Raw genomic sequence first — 26,530 nt, forward strand, 5'->3', positions numbered from 1 at the left:
TCTGCCCCATAGACCACCCCCCCCCCCCAAGAATCACGTGATTCAACATGGCGGCGGCTTCGGGGCTTCTCTGCCCCATAAGTGACCCCATAAGTGACCCCACTGCCCCATAAGTGACCCTATAAGTGCCCTCTCTGCCCCATAAGTGCCCTGTCTGCCCTATAAGTGACACTACTGCCCCATAAGTCCCTCCTCTGCCCCATAAGTGACTCCTCTGCCCCATAAGTGACCCCATAAGTGCCACTACTGCCCCATAAGTGACCCCTAAGTGATTCCTCTGCCCCATAAGTGACCCCATAAGTGCCCTGTCTGCCCCATAAGTGACCCCTCTGCCCCATAAGTGACTCCTCTGCCCCATAAGTGACACCACCGCCCCATAAGTGACCCCATAAGTGACATTACTGCCCCATAAGTGACCCCTCTGCCCCATAAGTGACCCCTCTGCCCCATAAGTGACTCCACCGCCCCATAAGTGCCCTGTCTGCCCCATAAGTGCCCCCACTACCCCATAAATGACCCTATAAGTGCCCAAAATGGCCCCATAAGTGCCCCCTCTGCCCCATAAGTGACCCCATAAGTGACTCCTCTGCCCCATAAGTGATTAGGTGGGATTTTGGTGTCTCTAAGTGGGATTTTGGGGTCCCTATAGGGGATTTTGGGGTCCCTTATGGGACTTTGGAGCCCCCAGACCCATTTTAGGGTCCCTATAGGAGATTTTGGGGTCATTAAGTGGGATTTTGGGGTCAGTAAGTGGGATTTTGGGGTCCCTATGGGGGGTTTTGGGGTCATTAAGTGGGATTTTGGGGTCATTAAGTGGGATTTTGGGGTCCCTATGGGGGGTTTTGGGGTCAATAAGTGGGATTTTGGGGTCCCTATGGGGGATTTTAGGGTCCCTTATGGGACTTAGGAGCCCCCAGACCCATTTTAGGGTCCCTATAGGGGATTTTGGGGTCCCTATGGGGGGTTTTGGGGTCCCTATGGGGGGTTTTGGGGTCAATAAGTGGGATTTTGGGGTCAATAAGTGGGATTTTGGGGTCCCTTATGGGACTTAGGAGCCCCCAGACCCATTTTAGGGTCCCTATAGGGGATTTTGGGGTCCCTTTTAGGGTCTTTATGGGGGTCTTTGGTGACCCCAGACCCATTTGTAGGGTCTTTAAATGGGATTTTGGGGTCCCTTATGGGACTTTGGAGCCCCCAGACCCATTTTAGGGTCCCTATAGGGGATTTTGGGGTCATTAAGTGGGATTTTGGGGTCAATAAGTGGGATTTTGGGGTCCCTTATGGGACTATGGAGCCCCCAGACCCATTTTAGGGTCCCTATAGGGGCTTTTGGGGTCATTAAGTGGGATTTTGGGGTCCCTATGGGGGATTTTAGGGTCCCTTATGGGACTTTGGAGCCCCCAGACCCATTTTAGGGTCCCTATAGGGGATTTTGGGGTCATTAAGTGGGATTTTGGGGTCCCTATGGGGGGTTTTGGGGTCAATAAGTGGGATTTTGGGGTCCCTTATGGGACTTTGGAGCCCCCAGACCCATTTTAGGGTCCCTATAGGGGATTTTGGGGTCCCTTTTAGGGTCTTTAGGGGGGTCTTTGATGCCCCCAGACCCATTTTAGGGTCCCTATAGGGGATTTTGGGGTCCCTTTTAGGGTCTTTATGGGGGTCTTTAGAGCCCCCAGACCCATTTTGGGGTCCCTATGGGGTCTTCTGGGGGTCCCTTATGGGACTTTGGAGCCCCCAGACCCATTTTAGGGTCCCTATAGGGGATTTTGGGGTCATTAAGTGGGATTTTGGGGTCCCTATGGGGGCTTTTAGGGTCCCTTATGGGACTTAGGAGCCCCCAGACCCATTTTGGGGTCCCTATAGGGGATTTTGGGGTCCCTATAGGGGCTTTTAGGGTCCCTTATGGGACTTAGGAGCCCCCAGACCCATTTTAGGGTCCCTATAGGGGATTTTGGGGTCCCTATGGGGGGTTTTGGGGTCTTTAAGTGGGATTTTGGGGTCAATAAGTGGGATTTTGGGGTCAGTAAGTGGGATTTTGGGGTCTTTAAGTGGGATTTTGGGGTCTCTATGGGGGGTTTTGGGGTCAATAAGTGGGATTTTAGGGTCCCTTATGGGACTTTGGAGCCCCCAGACCCATTTTAGGGTCCCTATAGGGGATTTTGGGGTCCCTATTAGGGTCTTTATGGGGGTCTTTGGTGCCCCCAGACCCATTTGTAGGGTCTTTAAATGGGCTTTTGGGGTCCCTTATGGGACTTAGGAGCCCCCAGACCCATTTAGGGGTCCCTATAGGGGATTTTGGGGTCATTAAGTGGGATTTTGGGGTCCCTATGGGGGGTTTTGGGGTCAATAATTGGGATTTTGGGGTCCCTTATGGGACTTTGGAGCCCCCAGACCCATTTTAGGGTCCCTATAGGGGATTTTGGGGTCCCTTTTAGGGTCTTTATGGGGGGTTTTTGGTGACCCCAGACCCATTTTAGGGTCTTTAAATGGGCTTTTGGGGTCCCTTATGGGACTTAGGAGCCCCCAGACCCATTTAGGGGTCCCTATAGGGGATTTTGGGGTCATTAAGTGGGATTTTGGGGTCCCTATGGGGGGTTTTGGGGTCAATAATTGGGATTTTGGGGTCCCTTATGGGACTTTGGAGCCCCCAGACCCATTTTAGGGTCATTATGGGGGTCTTTGGTGCCCCCAGACCCATTTTGGGGTCAACATGTGGGTCCTATGGGGGATTTTGGGGTCTCTAAGTGGGACTTTGGGGTCCCTATATGGCTTTTGGGGTCCCTTTTAGGGTCTTTATGGGGGTCTTTAGAGCCCCCAGACCCATTTTGGGGTCCCTATAGGGTATATTGGGGTCCCTTATGGGACTTAGGAGCCCCCAGACCCATTTTAGGGTCATTATGGGGGTCTTTGGAGCCCCCAGACCCCTTTTAGGGTCATTATGGGGGTCTTTGGAGCCCCCAGACCCATTTTAATGCCCCATATCCCCCCATAACAAACACCTCCATCCAATTCTTCATCCTTTTATTGACTTCAATGGGGTTTTCTCCCCCCATTAACCCCCTTTATAGGGTATATCCCCCCCATATCCCATATAGGGTGTTTCTATGGGGTCCTATGGGTTGGGGTCCCCATTAAGCCGCATGTAGGGCCCTCCATCGATCCAGGGGTCCCCCAGACCCATTTGTAGGGTCTTTAAGTGGGATTTTGGGGTCCCTTATGGGACTTTGGAGACCCCAGACCCATTTAGGGGTCCCTATAGGGTATTTTCGGGTCCCTATAGGGGCTTTTGGGGTCCCTTATGGGACTATGGAGCCCCCAGACCCATTTTAGGGTCCCTATAGGGGATTTTGGGGTCCCTTTTAGGGTCTTTAGGGGGGTTTTTGGAGCCCCCAGACCCATTTTAGGGTCATTAAATGGGACTTTGGGGTCCCTATATGGCTTTTGGGGTCCCTTTTAGGGTCTTTAGGGGGGTCTTTATAGCCCCCAGACCCATTTTGGGGTCCCTATAGGGTATATTGGGGTCCCTTATGGGACTTAGGAGCCCCCAGACCCATTTAGGGGTCCCTATAGGGGATTTTGGGGTCCCTATAGGGGCTTTTAGGGTCCCTTATGGGACTTAGGAGCCCCCAGACCCATTTTGGGGTCCCTATAGGGGATTTTGGGGTCCCTTTTAGGGTCTTTATGGGGGTCTTTAGAGCCCCCAGACCCATTTCTAGGGTCCCTATAGGGGCTTTTGGGGTCAATAAGTGGGATTTTGGGGTCCCTATGGGGGATTTTGGGGTCCCTTATGGGACTTTGGAGCCCCCAGACCCATTTTGGGGTCCCTATAGGGGATTTTGGGGTCCCTTTTAGGGTCTTTAGGGTGGTCTTTGATGCCCCCAGACCCATTTTAAGGGTCATTAAATGGTATTTGGGGGTCACTTATGGGACTTTGGAGCCCCCAGACCCATTTTAGGGTCCCTATAGGGGATTTTGGGGTCCCTATGGGGGATTTTAGGGTCCCTTATGGGACTTAGGAGCCCCCAGACCCATTTTAGGGTCCCTATAGGGGATTTTGGGGTCATTAAGTGGGATTTTGGGGTCCCTATGGGGGGTTTTGGGGTCAATAAGTGGGATTTTGGGGTCCCTTATGGGACTTTGGAGCCCCCAGACCCATTTCGGGGTCCCTATAGGGGATTTTGGGGTCCCTATAGGGGATTTTGGGGTCCCTTATGGGACTTTGGAGCCCCCAGACCCATTTTAGGGTCATTATGGGGGTCTTTGGTGCCCCCAGACCCATTTTGGGGTCAACATGTGGGTCCTATGGGGGATTTTGGGGTCTCTAAGTGGGACTTTGGGGTCCCTATATGGCTTTTGGGGTCCCTTTTAGGGTCTTTATGGGGGTCTTTAGAGCCCCCAGACCCATTTTGGGGTCCCTATAGGGTATATTGGGGTCCCTTATGGGACTTTGGAGCCCCCAGACCCATTTTAGGGTCCCTATAGGGTATTTTGGGGTCCCTATAGGGGCTTTTAGGGTCCCTTATGGGACTTTGGAGCCCCCAGACCCATTTTGGGGTCCCTATAGGGGATTTTGGGGTCCCTTATGGGACTTTGGAGCCCCCAGACCCATTTTAGGGTCCCTATAGGGGATTTTGGGGTCCCTTTTAGGGTCTTTAGGGGGGTTTTTGGTGCCCCCAGACCCATTTTTAGGGTCTTTAAGTGGGATTTTGGGGTCTTTAGGTGGGATTTTGGGGTCAGTAAGTGGGATTTTGGGGTCCCTATGAAGGGTTTTGGGGTCAATAAGTAGGATTTTGGGGTCCCTTATGGGTCTTAGGAGCCCCCAGACCCATTTTAGGGTCCCTATAGGGGATTTTGGGGTCTCTAAGTGGGATTTTGGGGTCCCTATGTGGGCTTTTAGGGTCCCTTATGGGACTTTGGAGCCCCCAGACCCATTTTAGGGTCATTATGGGGGTCTTTGGAGCCCCCAGACCCATTTTAGGGTCATTAAATGGGACTTTGGGGTCCCTATATGGCTTTTGGGGTCCCTTTTAGGGTCTTTATGGGGGTCTTTAGAGCCCCCAGACCCATTTTTGGGGTCCCTATGGGGTCTTCTGGGGGTCTCTTATGGGACTTTGGAGCCCCCAGACCCCTTTTAGGGTCCCTATAGGGGATTTTGGGGTCATTAAGTGGGATTTTGGGGTCAATAAGTGGGATTTTGGGGTCCCTTATGGGACTTTGGAGCCCCCAGACCCATTTTGGGGTCCCTATAGGGGATTTTGGGGTCATTAAGTGGGATTTTGGGGTCAATAAGTGGGATTTTGGGGTCCCTTATGGGTCTTTGGAGCCCCCAGACCCATTTTAGGGTCCCTATAGGGGCTTTTGGGGTCATTAAGTGGGATTTTGGGGTCATTAAGTGGGATTTTGGGGTCCCTATGGGGGGTTTTGGGGTCAATAAGTGGGATTTTGGGGTCCCTTATGAGACTTTGGAGCCCCCAGACCCATTTTAGCGTCCCTATAGGGGATTTTGGGGTCATTAAGTGGGATTTTGGGGTCTTTAGATGGGACTATGGGGTTCCTATGGGGTCTTTTATGGGACTTTGGAGCCCCCAGACCCATTTTAGGGTCATTAAATGGGACTTTGGGGTCCCTATATGGCTTTTGGGGTCCCTTTTAGGGTCTTTATGGGGGTCTTTAGAGCCCCCAGACCCATTTTGGGGTCCCTATGGGGGATTTTAGGGTCCCTTATGGGACTTAGGAGCCCCCAGACCCATTTTGGGGTCCCTATAGGGGATTTTGGGGTCCCTTTTAGGGTCTTTATGGGGGTTTTTGGTGACCCCAGACCCATTTTTAGGGTCTTTAAATGGGATTTTGGGGTCCCTTATGGGACTTTGGAGCCCCCAGACCCATTTTAGGGTCCCTATAGGGGCTTTTGGGGTCATTAAGTGGGATTTTGGGGTCAATAAGTGGGATTTTGGGGTCCCTATGGGGGGTTTTGGGGTCAATAATTGGGATTTTGGGGTCTTTTATGGGACTTTGGAGCCCCCAGACCCATTTTAGGGTCCCTATAGGGGATTTTGGGGTCCCTTTTAGGGTCTTTATGGGGGTCTTTAGAGCCCCCAGACCCATTTGTAGGGTCTTTAAATGGGATTTTGGGGTCCCTTATGGGACTAAGGAGACCCCAGACCCATTTTGGGGTCCCTATAGGGGCTTTTGGGGTCATTAAGTGGGATTTTGGGGTCAATAAGTGGGATTTTGGGGTCCCTATGGGGGGTTTTGGGGTCAATAAGTGGGATTTTGGGGTCCCTTATGGGACTTTGGAGCCCCCAGACCCATTTAGGGGTCCCTATAGGGGATTTTGGGGTCCCTATGGGGGGTTTTGGGGTCATTAAGTGGGATTTTGGGGTCAATAAGTGGGATTTTGGGGTCCCTATAGGGGATTTTGGGGTCCCTTATGGGACTTAGGAGCCCCCAGACCCATTTTAGGGTCATTATGGGGGTTTTTGGTGCCCCCAGACCCATTTTGGGGTCAACATGTGGGTCCTATGGGGGATTTTGGGGTCTCTAAGTGGGACTTTGGGGTCCCTATATGGCTTTTGGGGTCCCTTTTAGGGTCTTTATGGGGGTCTTTAGAGCCCCCAGACCCATTTTGGGGTCCCTATAGGGTATATTGGGGTCCCTTATGGGTCTTTGGAGCCCCCAGACCCATTTTAGGGTCATTATGGGGGTCTTTGGTGCCCCCAGACCCCTTTTAGGGTCATTATGGGGGTCTTTGGAGCCCCCAGACCCATTTTAGGGTCATTATTGGGGTCTTTGGAGCCCCCAGACCCATTTTAATACCCCATAACCCCCCATAACAAACACCTCCATCCAATTCTTCATCCTTTTATTGACTTCAATGGGGTTTTCTCCCCTTATTTGCCCCCCATATCCCATATAGGGTGTTTCTATGGGGTCCTATGGGTTGGGGTCCCCATTAAGCCGCATGTAGGGCCCTCCATCGATCCAGGGGTCCCCCAGACCCATTTGTAGGGGCTTTAAATGGGATTTTGGGGTCCCTTATGGGACTATGGAGCCCCCAGACCCATTTTAGGGTCCCTATAGGGGATTTTGGGGTCATTAAGTGGGATTTTGGGGTCAATAAGTGGGATTTTGGGGTTCCTATGGGGTCTTTTATGGGACTTTGGAGCCCCCAGACCCATTTTAGGGTCCCTATAGGGGATTTTGGGGTCCCTATAGGGGCTTTTAGGGTCCCTTATGGGATTTTGGAGCCCCCAGACCCATTTAGGGGTCCCTATAGGGGATTTTCGGGTCCCTATAGGGGCTTTTAGGGTCCCTTATGGGTCTTTGGAGCCCCCAGACCCATTTTAATACCCCATATCCCCCCATAACAAACAGCTCCATCCAATTCTTCATCCTTTTATTAACCTCAATGGGGTTTTCTCCCCTTATTTGCCCCCCATATCCCATATAGGGTATTCTATGGGGTCCTATGGGTTGGGGTCCCCATTAAGCCGCATGTAGGGCCCTCCATCGATCCAGGGGTCCCCTTGCAGGGACGTATTTGACCCCACAACCATCCGGGATCAGTCGTTTCTGAGCCACCATCTCCTCGAAGGCGTCAGCGTTGAATTTGGTGAAACCCCATTTCTTCGAGATGTGGATCTATGGGGCACGGAGGAGAATAGGGGGGTCAATGGGGGATATAGGGTGGGATATGGGGTCCTATAGAGGGATATGGGGGTGTATGGGGTCCTACAGGGGGATATGGGGGTGTATGGGGTCCTATAGGGGGATATGGGGTCCTATAAAGGGATATAGGGGTCAGTGGGGTCCCATATAGGGGGATATGGGGTCCCATAGGGGGATATGGGGTCCTATAGGGAGATATGAGTCCCATATAGGGGGATATGGGGGGATATGGGGTCCTATAGGGGGATATGAGTCCCATATAGGGGGATATGGGGGTCAATGGGGTCCCATATAGGGGGATATGGGGTATATGGGGTCCCATAGGGGGATATGGGGTCCTATAGGGGGATATGGGGGCAATGGGGGGATATGGGGTGGGATATGGGGGTCAATGGGGGGATATGGGGTCCTATAGGGGGATATGGGGTGGGATATGGGGTCCTATAGGGAGATATGGGGTGGGATATGGGGGTCAATGGGGGGATATGGGGTCCTATAGAGGGATATGGGGCACGAAGGAGAATAGGGGGGTCAATGGGGGGATATGGGGTCCTATAAAGGGATATGGGGGGCAATGGGGGGATATGGGGTTCTATAGGGGGATATGGGGTCCTACAGGGGGATATGGGGGGATATGGGGTGGGATATGGGGATCAATGGGGTCCGATAAGGAGATATGGGGGTCCCATAGGGGGATATGGGGTGGGATATGGGGGTGTATGGGGGGATATGGGTGTGGAGATGTGGATCTATGGGGCACGGGCGAGAATAGGGGGGTCAGTGGGGAGATATGGGGTCCTATAGGGGGATATGGGGATCAATGGGGTCCTATATGGGGGGATATGGGGTCCTATAGAGGGATATAGGGCACGGAGGAGAATATGGGGGTCAATGGGGTCCCTTATAGGGGGATATGGGGTCCTATAGGGGGTATGGGGTCCCGCAGGGAGATATGGGGGGATATGGGGGTCCCATAGGGGAATATGGGGTATATGGGGTCCTATAGGGAAATATGGGGGGCAATGGGGGTCATATGGGGTCCTCCCTATAGCGACACCCAGTGGCCTGGAGGTGCAATTACACCCCATAGAACCTCCCTATAGCGACACCCAGTGGCCAGGAGGTGTAATTACACCCTATGGGACCTCCCTATAGCGACACCCAGTGGCCAGGAGGTGTAATTACACCTCATAGAACCTCCCTATAGCGACACCCAGTGGCCAGGAGGTGTAATTACACCTCATAGAACCTCCCTATAGCGACACCCAGTGGCTAGGAGGTGCAATTACACCCTATGGGACCTCCCCAATAGGGGGCTTTGGGGTCTCATAGGGGCATATAGGATCCTATAGGGTTCTATGGGGGCCCTATAGGGGTTCTATGGGGTCCCCGTTACCTTCTGCCTGCCGGGGAACTTGAACTTGGCCCTTCTTAAGGCCTCCACCACGTGTTCCTTGTTCTGCACCTTGGTGCGGATGGACATGATCACCTATAGGGGATAGAGGGGGTATATAGGGTTATATGGGGGGATATGGGGTTATATGGGGGGATATGGGGTTATATGGGGGGATATGAGGGTATAAGGGGTTATATGGGAGGATATGGGGTTATATGGGGGGATATGGGGTTATATGGGGGGATATGGGGGGATATGGGGTTATATGGGGGGATATGGGGATATATGGGGGGATATGGGGTTATATGGGGGTTATATGGGGTTATATGGGGGTTATATGGGGTTATATGGGGGGTATATGGGGTTATATGGGGGTATACAGGGTTATATGGGAGGATATAGGGTTATATGGCGGGAGATAGGAGGGCTATATGGGGTTATATGGGGAGATATGGGGGGATATGGGGTTATATGGGGGGAGTTAGGGGGGTTTTGGGGGGTTATATGGGGTTAAATGGGGTTATATGGGGCTATATGGTGTTATATAGGGGTATATGGGGTTATATAGGAATATATAGGGTTATAGGGGAGGATATAGGGTTATATGGCGGGAGATAGGAGGGCTATATGGGGTTATATGGGGAGATATGGGGGTATATGGGGGGATATGGGGTTATATGGGGGGATATGGGGTTATATGGGGGGATATGGGGTTTATATGGGGGGGATATGGGGTTATATGGGGGGATATGGGGTTATATGGGGGGATATGGGGTTATATAGGGTTATATGGGAGGATATGGGGTTATATGGTGGGAGATAGGAGGGTTATATGGGGTTAAATGGGGTTATATGGGGTGATATGGGGTTATATGAGGGGATATGGGGTTTATATGGGGTTATATGGGGGGATATGGGAGTTATATAGGAGTATATGGGAGTATATAGGGTTATATAGGGGTATATAGGGATATATAGGGTCATATAGGAATATATAGGGTCATAAAGGATTCTATAGGGGTTATAGGGGAATATGGACATGATTTACCTGACCAATATGAACACGAGCCACCGTGCCCTGCGGCTTCCCAAAGGCTCCACGCATCCCTGTCTGCAGCCTATAGGATATATAGGATTATATAGGGTTATATAGGGGATACATGGGGTTATATGGGGGGATATAGGGTCAAATGGGGGTTATATGGGGGGATATAGGGGTTATAGGGGGATATGGGGTTATATGGGGCTTCCCAAAGGCCCCACGCATCCCTGTCTGCAGCCTATAGGATATATAGGATTATATAGGATTATATAGGGTTATATAGGGGATATATGGGGGGATATAGGGTCAAATGGGGGTTATATGGGGGGATATGGGGGTTATAGGGGGATATGGGGTTATATAGGGCTTCCCAAAGGCCCCACGCATCCCTGTCTGCAGCCTATAGGATATATAGGATATATAGGGTTATATAGGGGATATATGGGGTTATATGGGGGGATATAGGGTCAAATGGGGGTTATATGGGGGGATATGGGGGTTATAGGGGGATATGGGGTTATATGGGGCTTCCCAAAGGCCCCACGCATCCCTGTCTGCAGCCTATAGGATATATAGGATTATATAGGGTTATATAGGGGATATATGGGGTGATATGGGGGGATATAGGGTCAAATGGGGGTTATATGGGGTTATATGGGGGGATATGGGGGTTATAGGGGGATATGGGGTTATATGGGGCTTCCCAAAGGCCCCACGCATCCCTGTCTGCAGCCTATAGGACATATAGGATTATATAGGGTTATATAGGGGATATATGGGGTTATATGGGGGGATATAGGGTCAAATGGGGGTTATATGGGGGGATATGGGGGTCATAGGGGGATATGGGGTTATATGGGGCTTCCCAAAGGCCCCACGCATCCCTGTGTGCAGCCTATAGGATATATAGGATTATATAGGGTTATATAGGGGATATATGGGGTTATATGGGGGGATATAGGGTCAAATGGGGGTTATATGGGGGGATATAGGGGTTATAGGGGGATATGGGGTTATATGGGGCTTCCCAAAGGCCCCACGCATCCCTGTCTGCAGCCTATAGAATATATAGGCTTATATAGGGTTATATAGGGGATATATGGGGTTATATGGGGGGATATAGGGTCAAATGGGGGTTATATGGGGGGATATAGGGGTTATAGGGGGATATGGGGTTATATGGGGCTTCCCAAAGGCCCCACGCATCCCTGTCTGCAGCCTATAGGATATATAGGATTATATAGGGTTATATAGGGGATATATGGGGTTATATGGGGGGATATAGGGTCAAATGGGGGTTATATGGGGGGATATAGGGGTTATAGGGGGATATGGGGTTATATGGGGCTTCCCAAAGGCTCCACGCATCCCTGTCTGCAGCCTATAGGATATATAGGATTATATAGGGTTATATAGGGGATATATGGGGTTATATGGGGCGATATAGGGTCAAATGGGGGTTATATGGGGGGATATGGGGGTTATAGGGGGATATGGGGTTATATGGGGCTTCCCAAAGGCCCCACGCATCCCTGTCTGCAGCCTATAGGATATATAGGATTATATAGGGTTATATAGGGGATATATGGGGTGATATGGGGGGATATAGGGTCAAATGGGGGTTATATGGGGTTATATGGGGGTTATAGGGGGATATGGGGTTATATGGGGCTTCCCAAAGGCTCCACGCATCCCTGTCTGCAGCCTATAGGATATATAGGATTATATAGGGTTATATAGGGTTATATAGGGGATATATGGGGGGATATGGGGTCAAATGGGGGTTATATGGGGGGATATAGGGGTTATAGGGGGATATGGGGTTATATGGGGCTATATGGTGTTATATGGGAGGATATGGGGGTATATGGGGTTATATAGGGGCAGCCTATAGGGGATATAAGAGTCATATAGGGTTTTATATAGGGTCAAATAGGTGCTATAGGGGATTATATGAGGTTATGAGGTGTAATAGCTCAGTATGGCCACTAGGTGGCGCTGTAGTGTCCCTATAAGGTACTATGGGGTTCTATAGGGTTTGTGGGGTTCTACAGAGTTCTATAGGGTTCTATGGGGTATTATAGGGCTCTATAGGGCTCTATGGAGTTCTACAGAGTTCTATAGGGTTCTATGGGGTATTATAGGGCTCTATAGGGCTCTATGGAGTTCTACAGAGTTCTATAGGGTTCTATGGGGTATTATAGGGCTCTATAGGGCTCTATGAGGTTCTATAGGTATTATAGGGTTCTTTGGGGTACTATAGGGTTCTAGGGGGCTCTATGGAGTTCTATGGAGTCCTGTAGGGTTCTACAGGGCTCTCTGGGAATCTATAGGGTTCTATAGGGCTCTATAGAGTTCTATGGGGTTCTGTGGGTTCTACAGGGTTCTATAGGGCTCTATGAATTCCTATAGGATTCTGTGGGGTATTATGGGATTCTATGGGGTTCTATAGAGTTTTATGGGGTTCTATAAGATCCTATAGGGTTCTATGGGGTCCTATGGGGTTCTATAGGGTTGTATGGGTTCTATGGGGTCCTATAGGACTCTATGGGATTCTATGGGGTTCTATAAAATCCTATAGGGTTCTATGGGGTCCTATGGGGTTCTATAGGGTTGTATGGGTTCTATGGGGTCCTATAAGACTCCATGGGATTCTATGGGGTTCTATAAGATCCTATAGGGTTCTATGGGGTCCTATGGGGCTCTATAGAGTTCTATGAAGATCTATGGGGTTCTATAAGATCCTATAGGGTTCTATGGGGTCCTATAGGACTCTATGGGATCTATGGGGTTCTATAAGATCCTATAGGGTTCTATGGGGTCCTATGGGGTTCTATAGGGTTGTATGGGGTCCTATAGAGTTGTATGGGTTCTATGAGGTCCTATAGGACTCCATGGGATTCTATGGGGTTCTATAAGATCCCATAGGGTTCTATTGGGTCCTATGGGGTTTTATGTCCCCCCGGCCCCTATGGGCGCCCTATATAGTGACTGTGTGCCCTATAGGGCGCCCTACACAGCCGGGGGGGGTCACTGTGCGCAGCCATTGCACGCCGGGACCCCATTGAAATGAAGGGGCCACGGCCGGCTTAATTAACTGCGGGGGGGTTAATTAGGGTAATTAGTAGGTCAGAAACCCCATAGAGACCCCTATAGAGACCCACAGTGCCCCATAGAGAACCCATAGTGCCCCATAGAAACCCCTACAGACCCACAGAAACCCCATAGTGCCCCATAGATACCCCTATAGACCCAGAGTGCCCCATAGAGACCCCATAGTGCCCCATAGAGGCCCCTAAAGACCCATAGAAACCCCATAGTGCCCCATAGATACCCCTATAGACCCACAGTGCCCCATAGAGGCCCCTACAGACCCACAGAAACCCCATAGTACCCTATAGAGACCCCTATAGACCCACAGTGCCCCATAGAGAGCCCATAGTGCCCCATAGAGGCCCCTACAGACCCACAGAAACCCCATAGTGCCCCATAGAGACCCCTATAGACCCACAGTGCCCCATAGAGACCCCATAGTGCCCCATAGAGGCCCCTACAGACCCATAGAAACCCCATAGTACCCTATAGAGACCCCTATAGACCCATAGTGCCCCATAGAGAACCCATAGTGCCCCATAGAGGCCCCTATAGACCCAGAGTGCCCCATAGAGACCCCATAGTGCCCCACAGAGACCCCTATAGACCCACAGTGCCCCATAGAGAGCCCATAGTGCCCCATAGAGGCCCCTACAGACCCATAGAAACCCCATAGTACCCTATAGAGACCCCTATAGACCCACAGTGCCCCATAGAGACCCCATAGTGCCCCATAGAGGCCCCTACAGACCCATAGAAACCCCATAGTACCCTATAGAGTCCCCTATAGACCCACAGTGCCCCATAGAGACCCCATAGTGCCCCATAGAGTCCCCTACAGACCCATAGAAACCCCATAGTACCCTATAGAGACCCCTATAGACAAACAGTGCCCCATAGAGAGCCCATAGCAACCCATGCAGGCCCCTATAAGACCCATAGAACCCCACAGTGCCCCATAGAGGACCCTATAGACCCATAGAAACCCCACAGTACCCTATAGAGACCCCTATAGACCCACAGTGCCCCATAGAGACCCCATAGTGCCCCGTAGAGGCCCCTACAGACCCATAGAAACCCCATAGTACCCTATAGAGACCCCTATAGACCCACAGTGCCCCATAGAGAGCCCATAGTGCCCCATAGATACCCCTATAGACCCAGAGTGCCCCATAGAGACCCCATAGTGCCCCACAGAGACCCCTATAGACCCACAGTGCCCCATAGAGACCCCATAGTGCCCCATAGAGGCCCCATAGAGGCCCCTACAGACCCATAAAAACCCCATAGTACCCTATAGATACCCCTATAGACCCACAGTGCCCCATAGAGACCCCATAGTGCCCCACAGAGGCCCCTACAGACCCATAGAAACCCCATAGTACCCTATAGAGACCCCTATAGACCCACAGTGCCCCATAGAGACCCCATAGTGCCCCATAGAGGCCCCTACAGACCCATAGAAACCCCATAGTACCCTATGGAGACCCCTATAGACCCACAGTGCCCCATAGAGACCCCATAGTGCCCCATAGAGGCCCCTACAGACCCATAGAAACCCCATAGTACCCTATAGAGACCCCTATAGACCCACAGTGCCCCATAGAGAGCCCATAGCAACCCATGGAGGCCCCTGTAAGACCCATAGAACCCCACAGTTCCCCATAGAGACCCCTATAGACCCACAGAAACCCCATAGTGCCCCATAGAGGCCCCTATAGACCCACAGTGCCCCATAGAGACCCCGCAGTGCCCCATAGAGGCCCCTACAGACCCATAGAAACCCCATAGTACCCTATGGAGACCCCTATAGACCCACAGTGCCCCATAGAGAACCCATAGCAGCCCATGGAGGACCCTATAAGACCCTTAGAACCCCACAGTGCCCCATAGAGGCCCCTATAGACCCATAGAAACCCCATAGCGCTCCATAGAGACCCCACAGACCCATAGAAACACCTACAGACCCATAGAAACCCCATAGAGACCCCTATAGACCCACAGTGCCCCATAGAGGCCCTGACTTCTACTTCGAGGGTCCGCCATCTTGTTTTAGGCACCACCCCTTCACTTCCGGGTCCAACCCCTTCACTTCCGGTTGCCGCCATCTTGTTCTAGGCCCTGCCCCTTCACGTCCAGGCCCCTCCCTCTACTTCCGGGTCCATCCCCTTCACTTCCTGGTTTCTCCCCTTCATTTCCGGGTGCCGCCATCTTGTTTTAGGCCCCACCCCCAGCTTCTGAGTGCCGCCATCTTGTTTTAGGCCCCGCCCCTTCACTTCCGGGTCCAACCCCTTCACTTCCGGTTGCCGCCATTTTGTTCTAGGCCCTGCCCCTTCACTTCCAGGACTCTCCCTCTACTTCCGGGTCCCTCCCCTTCACTTCCTGGTTTCTCCCCTTCATTTCCGGGTGCCGCCATCTTGTTTTAAACCCCATCCCCAGCTTCTGAGCGCCGCCATCTTGTTTTAGGCCCCGCCCCTTCACTTCCGGGTCACTCCCCTTTACTTCCGGGTGCCGCCATCTTGTTTTGGGTCCCACTCCTTCGCTTCCTGGACCCTCCCCTTCCAAGTGCCGCCATCTTGTTTTAGGCCCCACCCCCAGCTTCTGAGTGCCGCCATCTTGTTTTAGGCCCCGCCCCTTCACTTCCGGGTCCAACCCCTTCACTTCCGGTTGCCGCCATCTTGTTCCAGGCCCCTCCCCCTAACTTCCGGGTCCCTCCCCTTCACTTCCTGGTTTCTCCCCTTCACTTCCGGGTGCCGCCATCTTGTTTTAAGCCCCACTTCCGGGTCCCTTCCCATTACTTCCGGGTCACCTGTCGGCTCCGGCGCAGGACAACATCTTATTGATACGGATGACGTGGAAGGGGTGGAGCCTGACCCGGATGTGGAATCCGTCCTTCCCGCAGCTCTTCACCATGTATTTGTTGGCGCAGATACGGGCGGCCTCCAGGGCTACAAACAGCGACACCAACAGGTCAGGAGGTGGAATTACACCCAATTGAATCACGTTATAGCGCCCCCCAGTGGTCAGGAGGTGGAATTACACCCTATGGGATCCCATTATAGCGACACCAAGTGGTCAGGAGGTGGAATTACACCCTATGGGATCCCATTATAGCGACACCCAGTGGTCAGGAGGTGGAATTACACCCAATTGAATCACGTTATAGCGCCCCCCAGTGGTCAGGAGGTGGAATTACACCCTATTAGATCCCATTATAGCGACACCCAGTGGTCAGGAGGTGGAATTACAACCCATAGGATCCCATTATAGCGACCCCCAGTGGTCAGGAGGTGGAATTACACCCCATAGGATCCCATTATAGCGACACCCAGTGGTCAGGAGGTGTAATTACACCCCACAGGATCTCATTATAGCGACACCCAGTGGTCAGGAGGTGGAATTACACCCTATGGGACCTCCCCAATAAGGGGATATAGGGTCCAATGGGGGGGATACTGGGGCCCCATAGGGAGATATAAGGTTTTATAGAAGGATATGAGGTGGGATATGGGGGACAAAGGGGGGATTTGGGGTCCCATAGGGGGATATGGGGTCACATAGGGGGATATGGGGGGCAATGGGGGGCTTTGGGGTCCATAGGACCGTCATTACACCCAATATAATCAAGTTACAGCGCCCCCCAGTGGTCAGGAGGTGTATTTACACCCCATAGGATCCCATTATAGCGACACCAAGTGGTCAGGAGGTGGAATTACACCCCATAGGATCCCATTATAGCGACACCAAGTGGTCAGGAGGTGGAATTACACCCAATATAGGGTCACATAGGGAGATATGGGGTTTTAGAGGGGGATATAGGGGTCAAAGGAAGTATATGGGGGGATTTGGGGTCCCATAGGGAGATATGAGTTTCCCATAGGGAAATATGGGGTTTTATATGGGTATATGGGGGTCAAAGGGGGGATTTGGGGTCCCATAGGGGGATATGGGGACCCATAGAGGGATATGGGGTTTTATGGGGTGGGATATGGGGGTCAAAGGGAGGAATTGGGGTCCCATAGGGGGATATGGGGACCCATAGGGGGCAATGGGGGGCTTTGGGGTCCATAGGATGGTCATTACACCCAATATAATCAGGTCACAGCGACACCCAGTGGTCAGGAGGTGTAATTACACCCCATAGGATCTCATTATAGCGACACCAAGTGGTCAGGAGGTGGAATTACACCCTATGGGATCCCATTATAGCGACACCAAGTGGTCAGGAGGTGGAATTACACCCAATATAGGGTCACATAGAGAGATATGGGGTTTTATAGGGGGATATGGGGGTCAAAGGGGGGATTTGGGGTCCCATAGGGGGATATGAGAATCCCATAGGGAAATATGGGGTTTTATATGGGGATATGTGGTGGGATATGGGGGTCAGAGGAGGTATATGGGGGGATTTGGGGTCCCATAGGGAAATATGGGGTTTTATGTGGGGATATGGGGGTCAAAGGGGGGATTTGGGGTCCCATAGGGGGATATGGGGACCCATAGGGGGCAATGGGGGGCTTTGGGGTCCATAGGACCGTCATTACACCCATTATAATCACGTTATAGCGACACCTAGTGGTCAGGAGGTGGAATTACACCCAATGGGATCCCATTATAGCGACACCAAGTGGTCAGGAGGTGGAATTACAACCCATAGGATCTTATTATAGCGACACCCAGTGGTCAGGAGGTGGAATTACAACCCATAGGATCTTATTATAGCGACACCCAGTGGTCAGGAGGTGGAATTACACCCTATGGGATCCCATTATAGCGACACCAAGTGGTCAGGAGGTGGAACTACACCCTATGGGATCCCATTATAGCGACACCCAGTGGCCAGGAGGTGGAATTACACCCTATGGGATCCCATTATAGCGACACCAAGTGGTCAGGAGGTGGAATTACACCCTATTAGATCCCATTATAGCGACACCAAGTGGTCAGGAGGTGGAATTACACCCCATAGGATCACGTTATAGCGCCCCCCAGTGGTCAGGAGGTGGAATTACACCCTATGGGATCTTATTATAGCGACACCAAGTTGTCAGGAGGTGGAATTACACCGTATGGGATCTCATTATAGCGACACCCAGTGGTCAGGAGGTGTAATTACACCCTATGGAATCCCATTATAGCGACACCCAGTGGTCAGGAGGTGGAATTACACCCAATTGAATCAGGTTATAGTGACACCCAGTGGTCAGGAGGTGGAATTACACCCAATATAGGGTCACATAGGGAGATATGGGGTTTTATAGGGGGATATGGGGGTGAAAGGGGGGATTTGGGGTCCCATAGGGGGATATGGGGTGGGATATGGGGATATGGGGTGGGATATGGGGGTCAAAGGAGGTATATGGGGGGATTTGGGGTCCCATAGGGGGATATGAGGATCCCATAGGGAAATATGGAGTTTTATATGGCGATATGGGGTGGGATATGGGGGACAAAGGGGGGATTTCGGGTCCCATAGGGGGATATGGGGTTTTATGGGGTGGGATATGGGGGTGAAAGGGGGGATTTGGGGTCCCATAGGGGGATATGGAGACCCATAGGGGGATATGGGGGGCTTTGGGGTCCATAGGACCGTCATTACACCCCATAGAATCAGGTCACAGCGACACTTAGTGGCCAATAGGTGTAATTACACCCCAAAGGATCTTATTATAGCGACCCCCAGTGGTCAGGAGGTGGAATTACACCCAATGGGATCTCATTATAGCGACACCAAGTGGTCAGGAGGTGTAAATACACCCGCCCCATATCCCCCTATGGGACCCTATAATTCTATGGGACCCCATATCCCCCTATGGGACCCCATATAACCCTATGGAACCCTATATAACCCTATGGGACCCCATATCCCCCTATGGGACCCCATATAACCCTATGGGACCCCATATCCCCCTATGGGACCCCATATCTCCCTATGGGACCCCCATATTTCACCCCATAGACTTCTATGGAACCCCCATATACCCCCATATTTCACCCCATAGACTTCTATGGGACCCCATTGACCCCCATATCCCCCTATGGGACCCCATATCTCCCTATGGGACCCCCATATACCCCCATATTTCACCCCATAGACTCCTATGGGACCCCATTGACCCCCATATCCCCCTATGGGACCCCATATCTCCCTATGGGACTCCCATATACCCCCGTATTTCACCCCATAGACTTCTATGGGACCCCATTGACCCCCATGTCCCCCTATGGGACCCCATATCTCCCTATGGGACCCCCATATTTCACCCCATAGACTTCTATGGGACCCCACTGACCCCCATATCCCCCTATTGGACCCCATATCTCCCTATGGGACCCCCATATTTCACCCCATAGACTTCTATGGGACCCCATTGCACATATCCCCCTATGGGACCCCATATAACCCTATGGGACCCCATATAACCCTATGAGACCCCAAAACACCCCACTGGGGAGCTCCCATAGGGCGTAATTACACCTCCCGACCAACAAATGCTAATGAGCTACAAACTAATGAATATGCTAATTAATGAATAGTTAATTAATGTTAATTACCTTCGGAGCTGAGCTGTTCGTATTCATCAGACACCATGTGGCCGCATAATGGGAACTCATCCACTTTGGCTTTTTTCCGGCCCAGGTCGAAGATACGGATCTTAGGGTCTGAAATAGGGCAAGAATGGGATTCTATGGGGCTGCCCCACATATTCAGCCTCCCTATGGGGCTGCCCCATATATTGGGCCTCCCTATGGGGCTGCCCATATATTGAGCCTCCCTATGGAGCTGCCCCTTATGTTGATTCTCTATTGAATGCCCATTGAGTCTCTCTATGGGGCTGCCCCATATATTGACCCCACTATGGGGCTGCCCCATATATTGGGCCTCCCTATGGGGCTGCCCCATATGTTGGGCCTCCCTATGGGGCTGCCCCATATATTGAGCCTCCCTATGGGGCTGCCCCTTATGTTGATTCTCTATTGAATGCCCATTGAGTCTCCCTATGGGGCTGCCCCATATATTGACCCCGCTATGGGGCTGCCCCATATATTGAGCCTCCCTATGGGGCTGCCCCATATATTGACCCCGCTATGGGGCTGCCCCATATATTGAGCCTCCCTATGGGGCTGCCCCATATGTTGGTCCTCCCTATGAGGCTGCCCCATATGTTGAGTCTCTATTGAATGCCCATTGAGTCTCTCTATGGGGCTGCCCCATATATTGACCCCGCTATGGGGCTGCCCCACATATTGGGCCTTTCGATGGGGCTGCCCCATACGTTGATTCTCTATTGAATGCCCATTGAGTCTCCCTATGGGGCTGCCCCATATATTGACCCCGCTATGGGGCTGCCCCACATCTTGGGCCTCCCTATGGGGCTGCCCCATATGTTGGTCCTCCCTATGGGGCTGCCCCATATATTGAGCCTCCCTATGGAGCTGCCCCATATGTTGATTCTCTATTGAATGCCCATTGAGTCTCCCTATGGGGCTGCCCCATATATTGACCCCGCTATGGGGCTGCCCCATATATTGAGCCTCCCTATGGAGCTGCCCCACATATTGGGCCTCCCTATGGGGCTGCCCCATATGTTGGGCCTCCCTATGGAGCTGCCCCATAAGTTGAGTCTCTATTGAATGCCCATTGAGTCTCCCTATGGGGCTGCCCCATATATTGACCCCGCTATGGGGCTGCCCCATATATTGAGCCTCCCTATGGGGCTGCCCCATATGTTGGTCCTCCCTATGGGGCTGCCCCATATGTTGGTCCTCCCTATGGAGCTGCCCCATATGTTGATTCTCTATCGAATACCCATTGAGTCTCCCTATGGGGCTGCCCCATATATTGACCCTGTTATGGGGCTGCCCCATATATTGAGCCTCCCTGTGGGGCTGCCCCATATATTGACCCCGCTATGGGGCTGCCCCATATATTGAGCCTCCCTATGGGGCTGCCCCATATGTTGGGCCTCCCTATGGGGCTGCCCCATATGTTGGGCCTCCCTATGGAGCTGCCCCTTATGTTGATTCTCTATTGAATGCCCATTGAGTCTCCCTATGGGGCTGCCCCATATATTGACCCTGTTATGGGGCTGCCTCATATGTTGGGCCTCCCTATGGGGCTGCCCCATATATTGAGCCTCCCTATGGGGCTGCCCCATATATTGAGCCTCCCTGTGGAGCTGCCCCATATGTTGATTCTCTATTGAATGCCCACTGAATCTCCCTATGGGGCTGCCCCATATATTGACCCCGCTATGGGGCTGCCCCACAACTTGACCCCGCTATGGGGCTGCCCCATATGTTGGGCCTCCCTATGGGGCTGCCCCATATATTGAGCCTCCCTATGGAGCTGCCCCTTATGTTGATTCTCTATTGAATGCCCATTGAGTCTCCCTATGGGGCTGCCCCAGATATTGACCCCACTATGGGGCTGCCCCATATATTGAGCCTCCCTATGGGGCTGCCCCATATATTGACCCCGCTATGGGGCTGCCCCATATATTGAGCCTCCCTATGGAGCTGCCCCATATGTTGATTCTCTATTGAATGCCCATTGAGTCTCCCTATGGGGCTGCCCCATATATTGACCCCGCTATGGGGCTGCCCCATATATTGAGCCTCCCTATGGGGCTGCCCCATATGTTGGTCCTCCCTATGGGGCTGCCCCATATGTTGGGCCTCCCTATGAGGCTGCCCCATATGTTGAGTCTCTATTGAATGCCCATTGAGTCTCTCTATGGGGCTGCCCCATATATTGACCCCGCTATGGGGCTGCCCCACAACTTGACCCCGCTATGGGGCTGCCCCACACTTACCCGGCACCCCCCGACAGAAGCGGGACTTGGGGTAGGGTTTGTTCTTGCAGTACCTGTAACTGGGGGGGGGAGAGGAAAGTTAGGGGGCAGGAGCCCCATAGAAACCCCATAGAGACCCCTATAGACCCATAGAGAACCTATAGACCCATAGGAACCCCATATCACCCCATAGAGGCCAATATAGCCCCATAGAAACCCCATAGAAACGCCTAAAGCCCCATAGAAACCCCATAGTGCCCCATAGAGGCCGCTATACACCCATAGAAACCCCACAGCGTCCCATAGAGACCCATATAGACCCACAGAAACCCCATAGCGCCCCACAGAGACCCCTATAGACCCATAGAAACCCCATAGCACCCCATAGAAACCCCTAAAGACCCATAGAAACCCCATAGAGCCCCATAGAGACCCCATAGCGCCCCATAGAGGCTCCTATAGACCCATAGAAACCCCACAGAGACCCCATAGCGACCCCACAGCCCCATAGAAACCCCATAGTGTCCTATACAGAACCCTATAGACCCATAGAAACCCCACAGAGACCCTTACAGCCCCATAGAAACCCCTATAGACCCATAGAAACCCCTATAGACCCACAGAAACCCCATAGTGCCCCATAGAGACCCACAGTGCCCCATAGAAACCCCGTAAAAACCCATATAGACCCATAGAAACCCCATAGACCCCATAGAAACCCCTATAGACCTATAGAAACCCCATAGAGAACCCATAGCACCCCATAGAGGCCTACATAGGCCTACAGCCGCCCCATAGAGGCCTATAGAGCCCCATAGCGACACCATAGAGCCCCATAGAGACCCCTATAGACCCACAGTGCCCCATAGAAACCCCATAGAAGCCGCTATAGACCCATAGAGACCCCATAGAGCCCCATAGAGGCCTACATAGGCCTACATCCGCCCCATAGAGGCCATAGAGCCCCATAGCGCCCCATAGAGACACCATAGCGCCCCATAGAGACACCATAGAGCCCCATAGAAACCCCATAGCTCCCCACAGAGACCCCTATACACCCACAGAAACCCCATAGACCCTACAGAGCCCCATAGAAACCCCATAGTGCCCCATAGAAACCCCATAGGGGCCCCATAGAGGCCTACATAGGCCTACAGCCGCCCCATAGAGGCCTATAGAGCCCCATAGAGACCCATAGAAACCCCATAGCGCCCCATAAGAGCCCCATAGACCCCATAGAGGTCCCTATAGACCCATAGAAACCCAATAGAGAACCCATAGCACCCCATAGAGGCCTACATAGGCCTACAGCCACCCCATAGAGAACTATAGAGCCCCATAGAGACCCATAGAAACCCCATAGAGCCCCATAGAGACCTATAGAAACCCCATAGCTCCCCATAGAGACCCCTATAGACCCACAGTGCCCCATAGAAACCCCATAGAAGCCCCTATAGACCCATAGAGCCCCATAGAGGCCTACATAGGCCTACATCCGCCCCATAGAGGCCTATAGAGCCCCATAGCGACACCATAGAGCCCCATAGAAACCCCATAGCGCCCCATAGAGACCCCTATAGACCCACAGTGCCCCATAGAAACCCCATAGAAGCTCCTATAGACCCATAGAGACCCCATAGAGCCCCATAGAGGCCTACATAGGCCTACAGCCGCCCCATAGAGAACCATAGAGCCCCATAGCGCCCCATAGAGACCTATAGAAACCCCATAGCGCCCCATAAGGGCCCCATAGAGACCCATAGACCCCATAGAGGTCCCTATAGACCCATAGAAACCCCATAGAGAACCCATAGCACCCCATAGAAGCCTACATAGGCCTACAGCCGCCCCATAGAGAACCATAGAGCCCCATAGAGACCTATAAAAACCCCATAGCTCCCCATAGAGACCCCTATAGACCCACAGTGCCCCATAGAAACCCCATAGAAACCCATAGAGACCCCATAGAGCCCCATAGAGGCCTACATAGGCCTACAGCCGCCCCATAGAGGCCTATAGAGCCCCATAGCGCCCCATAGAGACACCATAGAGCCCCATAGAGACCTATAGAAACCCCATAGCTCCCCACAGAGACCCCTATAGACCCATAGTGCCCCATAGAAACCCCAAAGAGCCCCATAGAGGCCTACATAGGCCTACATCCGCCCCATAGAGGCCTATAGAGCGCCATAGCGCCCCATAGAGACACCATAGAGCCCCATAGAGACCCACAGAAACCCCATAAGGGCCCCATAGAGACCCATAGACCCCATAGAGGTCCCTATAGACCCATAGAAACCCCATAGAGAACCCATAGCGCCCCATAGAGGCCTACATAGGCCTACAGCCACCCCATAGAGTCCTATAGAGCCCCATAGCGCCCCATAGAGACCCACAGAAACCCCATAGCACCCCATAGAAACCCCATAGAAGCCCCTATAGACCCATAGAGACCCCATAGAGCCCCATAGAGGCCTACATAGGCCTACATCCGCCCCATAGAGGCCTATAGAGCCCCATAGCGCCCCATAGAGACCCACAGAAACCCCATAGCGCCCCATAGAAACCCCATAGAAGCCCCTATAGACCCATAGAGACCCCATAGAGCCCCATAGAGGCCTACATAGGCCTACATCCGCCCCATAGAGGCCTATAGAGCCCCATAGAGACCCATAGAAACACCATAGAGCCCCATAGAAACCCCATAGCGCCCCATAAGGGCCCCATAGAGACCTATAGAATCCCCATAGTTCCCCATAGAGACTCCTATAGACCCATAGTGCCCCATAGAAACCCCATAGAGCCCCATAGAGCCCCATAGAGGCCTACATAGGCCTACAGCTGCCCCATAGAGGCCTATAGAGCCCCATAGAAACCCCATAGCGCCCCATAAGGGCCCCATAGAGACCCATAGACCCCATAGAGGTCCCTATAGACCCATAGAAACCCCATAGAGAACCCATAAAGCCCCATAGAGGCCTACATAGGCCTACAGGCGCCCCATAGAGAACTATAGAGCCCCATAGCGCCCCATAGAGACACCATAGAGCCCCATAGAGACCTATAGAAACCCCATAGCTCCCCATAGAGACACCTATAGACCCACAGTGCCCCATAGAAACCCATAGAGACCCCATAGAGCCCCATAGAGGCCTACATAGGCCTACATCCGCCCCATAGAGGCCTATAGAGCCCCATAGCGCCCCATAGAAACTCCATAGCTCCCCATAGAGACCCCTATAGACCCACAGTGCCCCATAGAAACCCCATAGAAGCCCCTATAGACCCATAGAGACCCCATAGAGCCCCATAGAGGCCTACATAGGCCTACAGCCACCCCATAGAGGCCTATAGAGCCCCATAGCGCCCCATAGAGACACCATAGAGCCCCATAGAGACCTATAGAAACCCCATAGCTCCCCATAGACCCACAGTACCCCATAGAAACCCCATAGAAACCCATAGAGACCCCATAGAGTCCCATAGAGGCCTACAGAGGCCTACATCCGCCCCATAGAGGCCTATAGAGCCCCATAGAGACCCACAGAAACCCCATAGCGCCCCATAGAAACCCCATAGCGCCCCATAAGGGCCCCATAGAGCCCCATAGACCCCATAGAGGTCCCTATACACCCATAGAAACCCCATAGAGAACCCATAGTGCCCCATAGAGGCCTACAGCGGCCTATAGATCCCCCCATCGCCCCGCCCCCCAACCAGCCCCCCCATAACCCCCCCCACCCCCTCCATATGACGTAACGGTGACGTCATCCGCACGCCGTGACGTCACATTTAAGCGCCGCTCACCACCGCGCCGGCCGCCGCCCCATGTTTCCTCCCCGCCGCCCGACGCCGAAAGGCCGCGGCGCCGCCCGCTCCACGCTTATATACCCCCGACCTATGACAACTTCCGGTCACGCCCATCGACTTCCGGCATTATCCCCCTCGCAGCCAATCCGATGCGTTGATTGCCCACTTCCGGTTCCGCCCGCTTGAGTCTAATTCGCCACCTTGGTTGTCTATCATAGGACTTCCGGTTTTCACTCCTACTTCCGGCGGCGCTCTAGCCGCTTTGGAGGACTCGCTAACATAAGCGCTCTAGCTCCAGTTTACCATAGAGAGGTGGATCAGCCAATGGGAGAGCGCGCTGTGGGCACGCGCAGTGAGTCCCTCCGCCTGCCCAGCGCTGATTGGACGGAGAGAGCGGCTCGGTTTGCTGAGCGCTGATTGGCGGACGTTCGGACTCATTTACATATTAATGAAGAGGGCGTGGCCTCGCTTAAAGGGGCCGCGTCACAATTTCCCCCCTACGGATACATATATGGGGAACTCCAGCCCCATAGCGCCCCATATAGAGCCCCATAAGTGCCCCCCCCGCCCCATAAGTGACCACCCGAGCCCCATAAGTGCCCCCCCAGCCCTATAAGTGACCCCTCCAGCCCCATAAGTACCACCCCAGACCCATAAGTGCCCCCTCCTGCCCCATAAGTGACCACCCCAGACCCATAAGTAACCCCCCCAGACCCATAAGTGCCC

At 52.6% G+C, this 26,530-nt stretch overlaps 1 protein-coding gene and 1 non-coding gene across 7 annotated transcripts; both read right to left on the reverse strand.

The window, feature by feature from the left end:
• Window positions 1–6,845: 6,845 nt before the first annotated feature.
• On the reverse strand, window positions 6,846–25,853 carry RPL10 (ribosomal protein L10). Of its 6 annotated transcripts, XM_085535590.1 has the most exons (8): window positions 25,802–25,853; window positions 22,016–22,074; window positions 19,755–19,862; window positions 16,009–16,147; window positions 10,113–10,182; window positions 9,065–9,157; window positions 7,455–7,641; window positions 6,846–6,921 (listed from the first exon to the last, which is right to left on the reverse strand). In XM_085535590.1, the coding sequence occupies exons 1-7, from the start codon at window positions 25,822–25,824 to the stop codon at window positions 7,486–7,488; spliced, it is 648 nt and encodes a 215-aa protein (XP_085391716.1). In that variant the 5' UTR covers window positions 25,825–25,853; the 3' UTR covers window positions 6,846–6,921; window positions 7,455–7,485. The 6 variants fall into 6 exon arrangements, with proteins under 6 accessions (XP_085391716.1, XP_085391715.1, XP_085391717.1 ...); XM_085535589.1 differs by having other exon boundaries at window positions 6,846–7,641; XM_085535591.1 differs by having other exon boundaries at window positions 6,846–7,641; window positions 25,785–25,853.
• LOC116653641 (small nucleolar RNA SNORA70) lies at window positions 13,059–13,209 on the reverse strand. The gene has a single exon (XR_004307843.2). It is a non-coding gene; the product is annotated as a small nucleolar RNA SNORA70 (small nucleolar RNA).
• Window positions 25,854–26,530: the final 677 nt, after the last annotated feature.

The sequence above is a fragment of the Coturnix japonica genome, unplaced genomic scaffold (genome assembly GCF_054131305.1).
Source record: "Coturnix japonica strain WE unplaced genomic scaffold, WE-NBRP24 Scf136, whole genome shotgun sequence".
Taxonomy (NCBI): domain Eukaryota; kingdom Metazoa; phylum Chordata; class Aves; order Galliformes; family Phasianidae; genus Coturnix; species Coturnix japonica.

Coding starts and splice junctions, on each gene's coding strand:
- RPL10 (XM_085535590.1), bottom strand. CDS start 25,824: ATGGGGCGGCGGCCGGCGCGGTG. Junction 10,183..16,008: donor TCCTGCGCCGGAGCCGACAG/GTGACCCGGAAG, acceptor TATATCCTATAG/GCTGCAGACAGGGATGCGTG. Junction 7,642..9,064: donor AGTTCCCCGGCAGGCAGAAG/GTAACGGGGACC, acceptor CGTGCCCCATAG/ATCCACATCTCGAAGAAATG.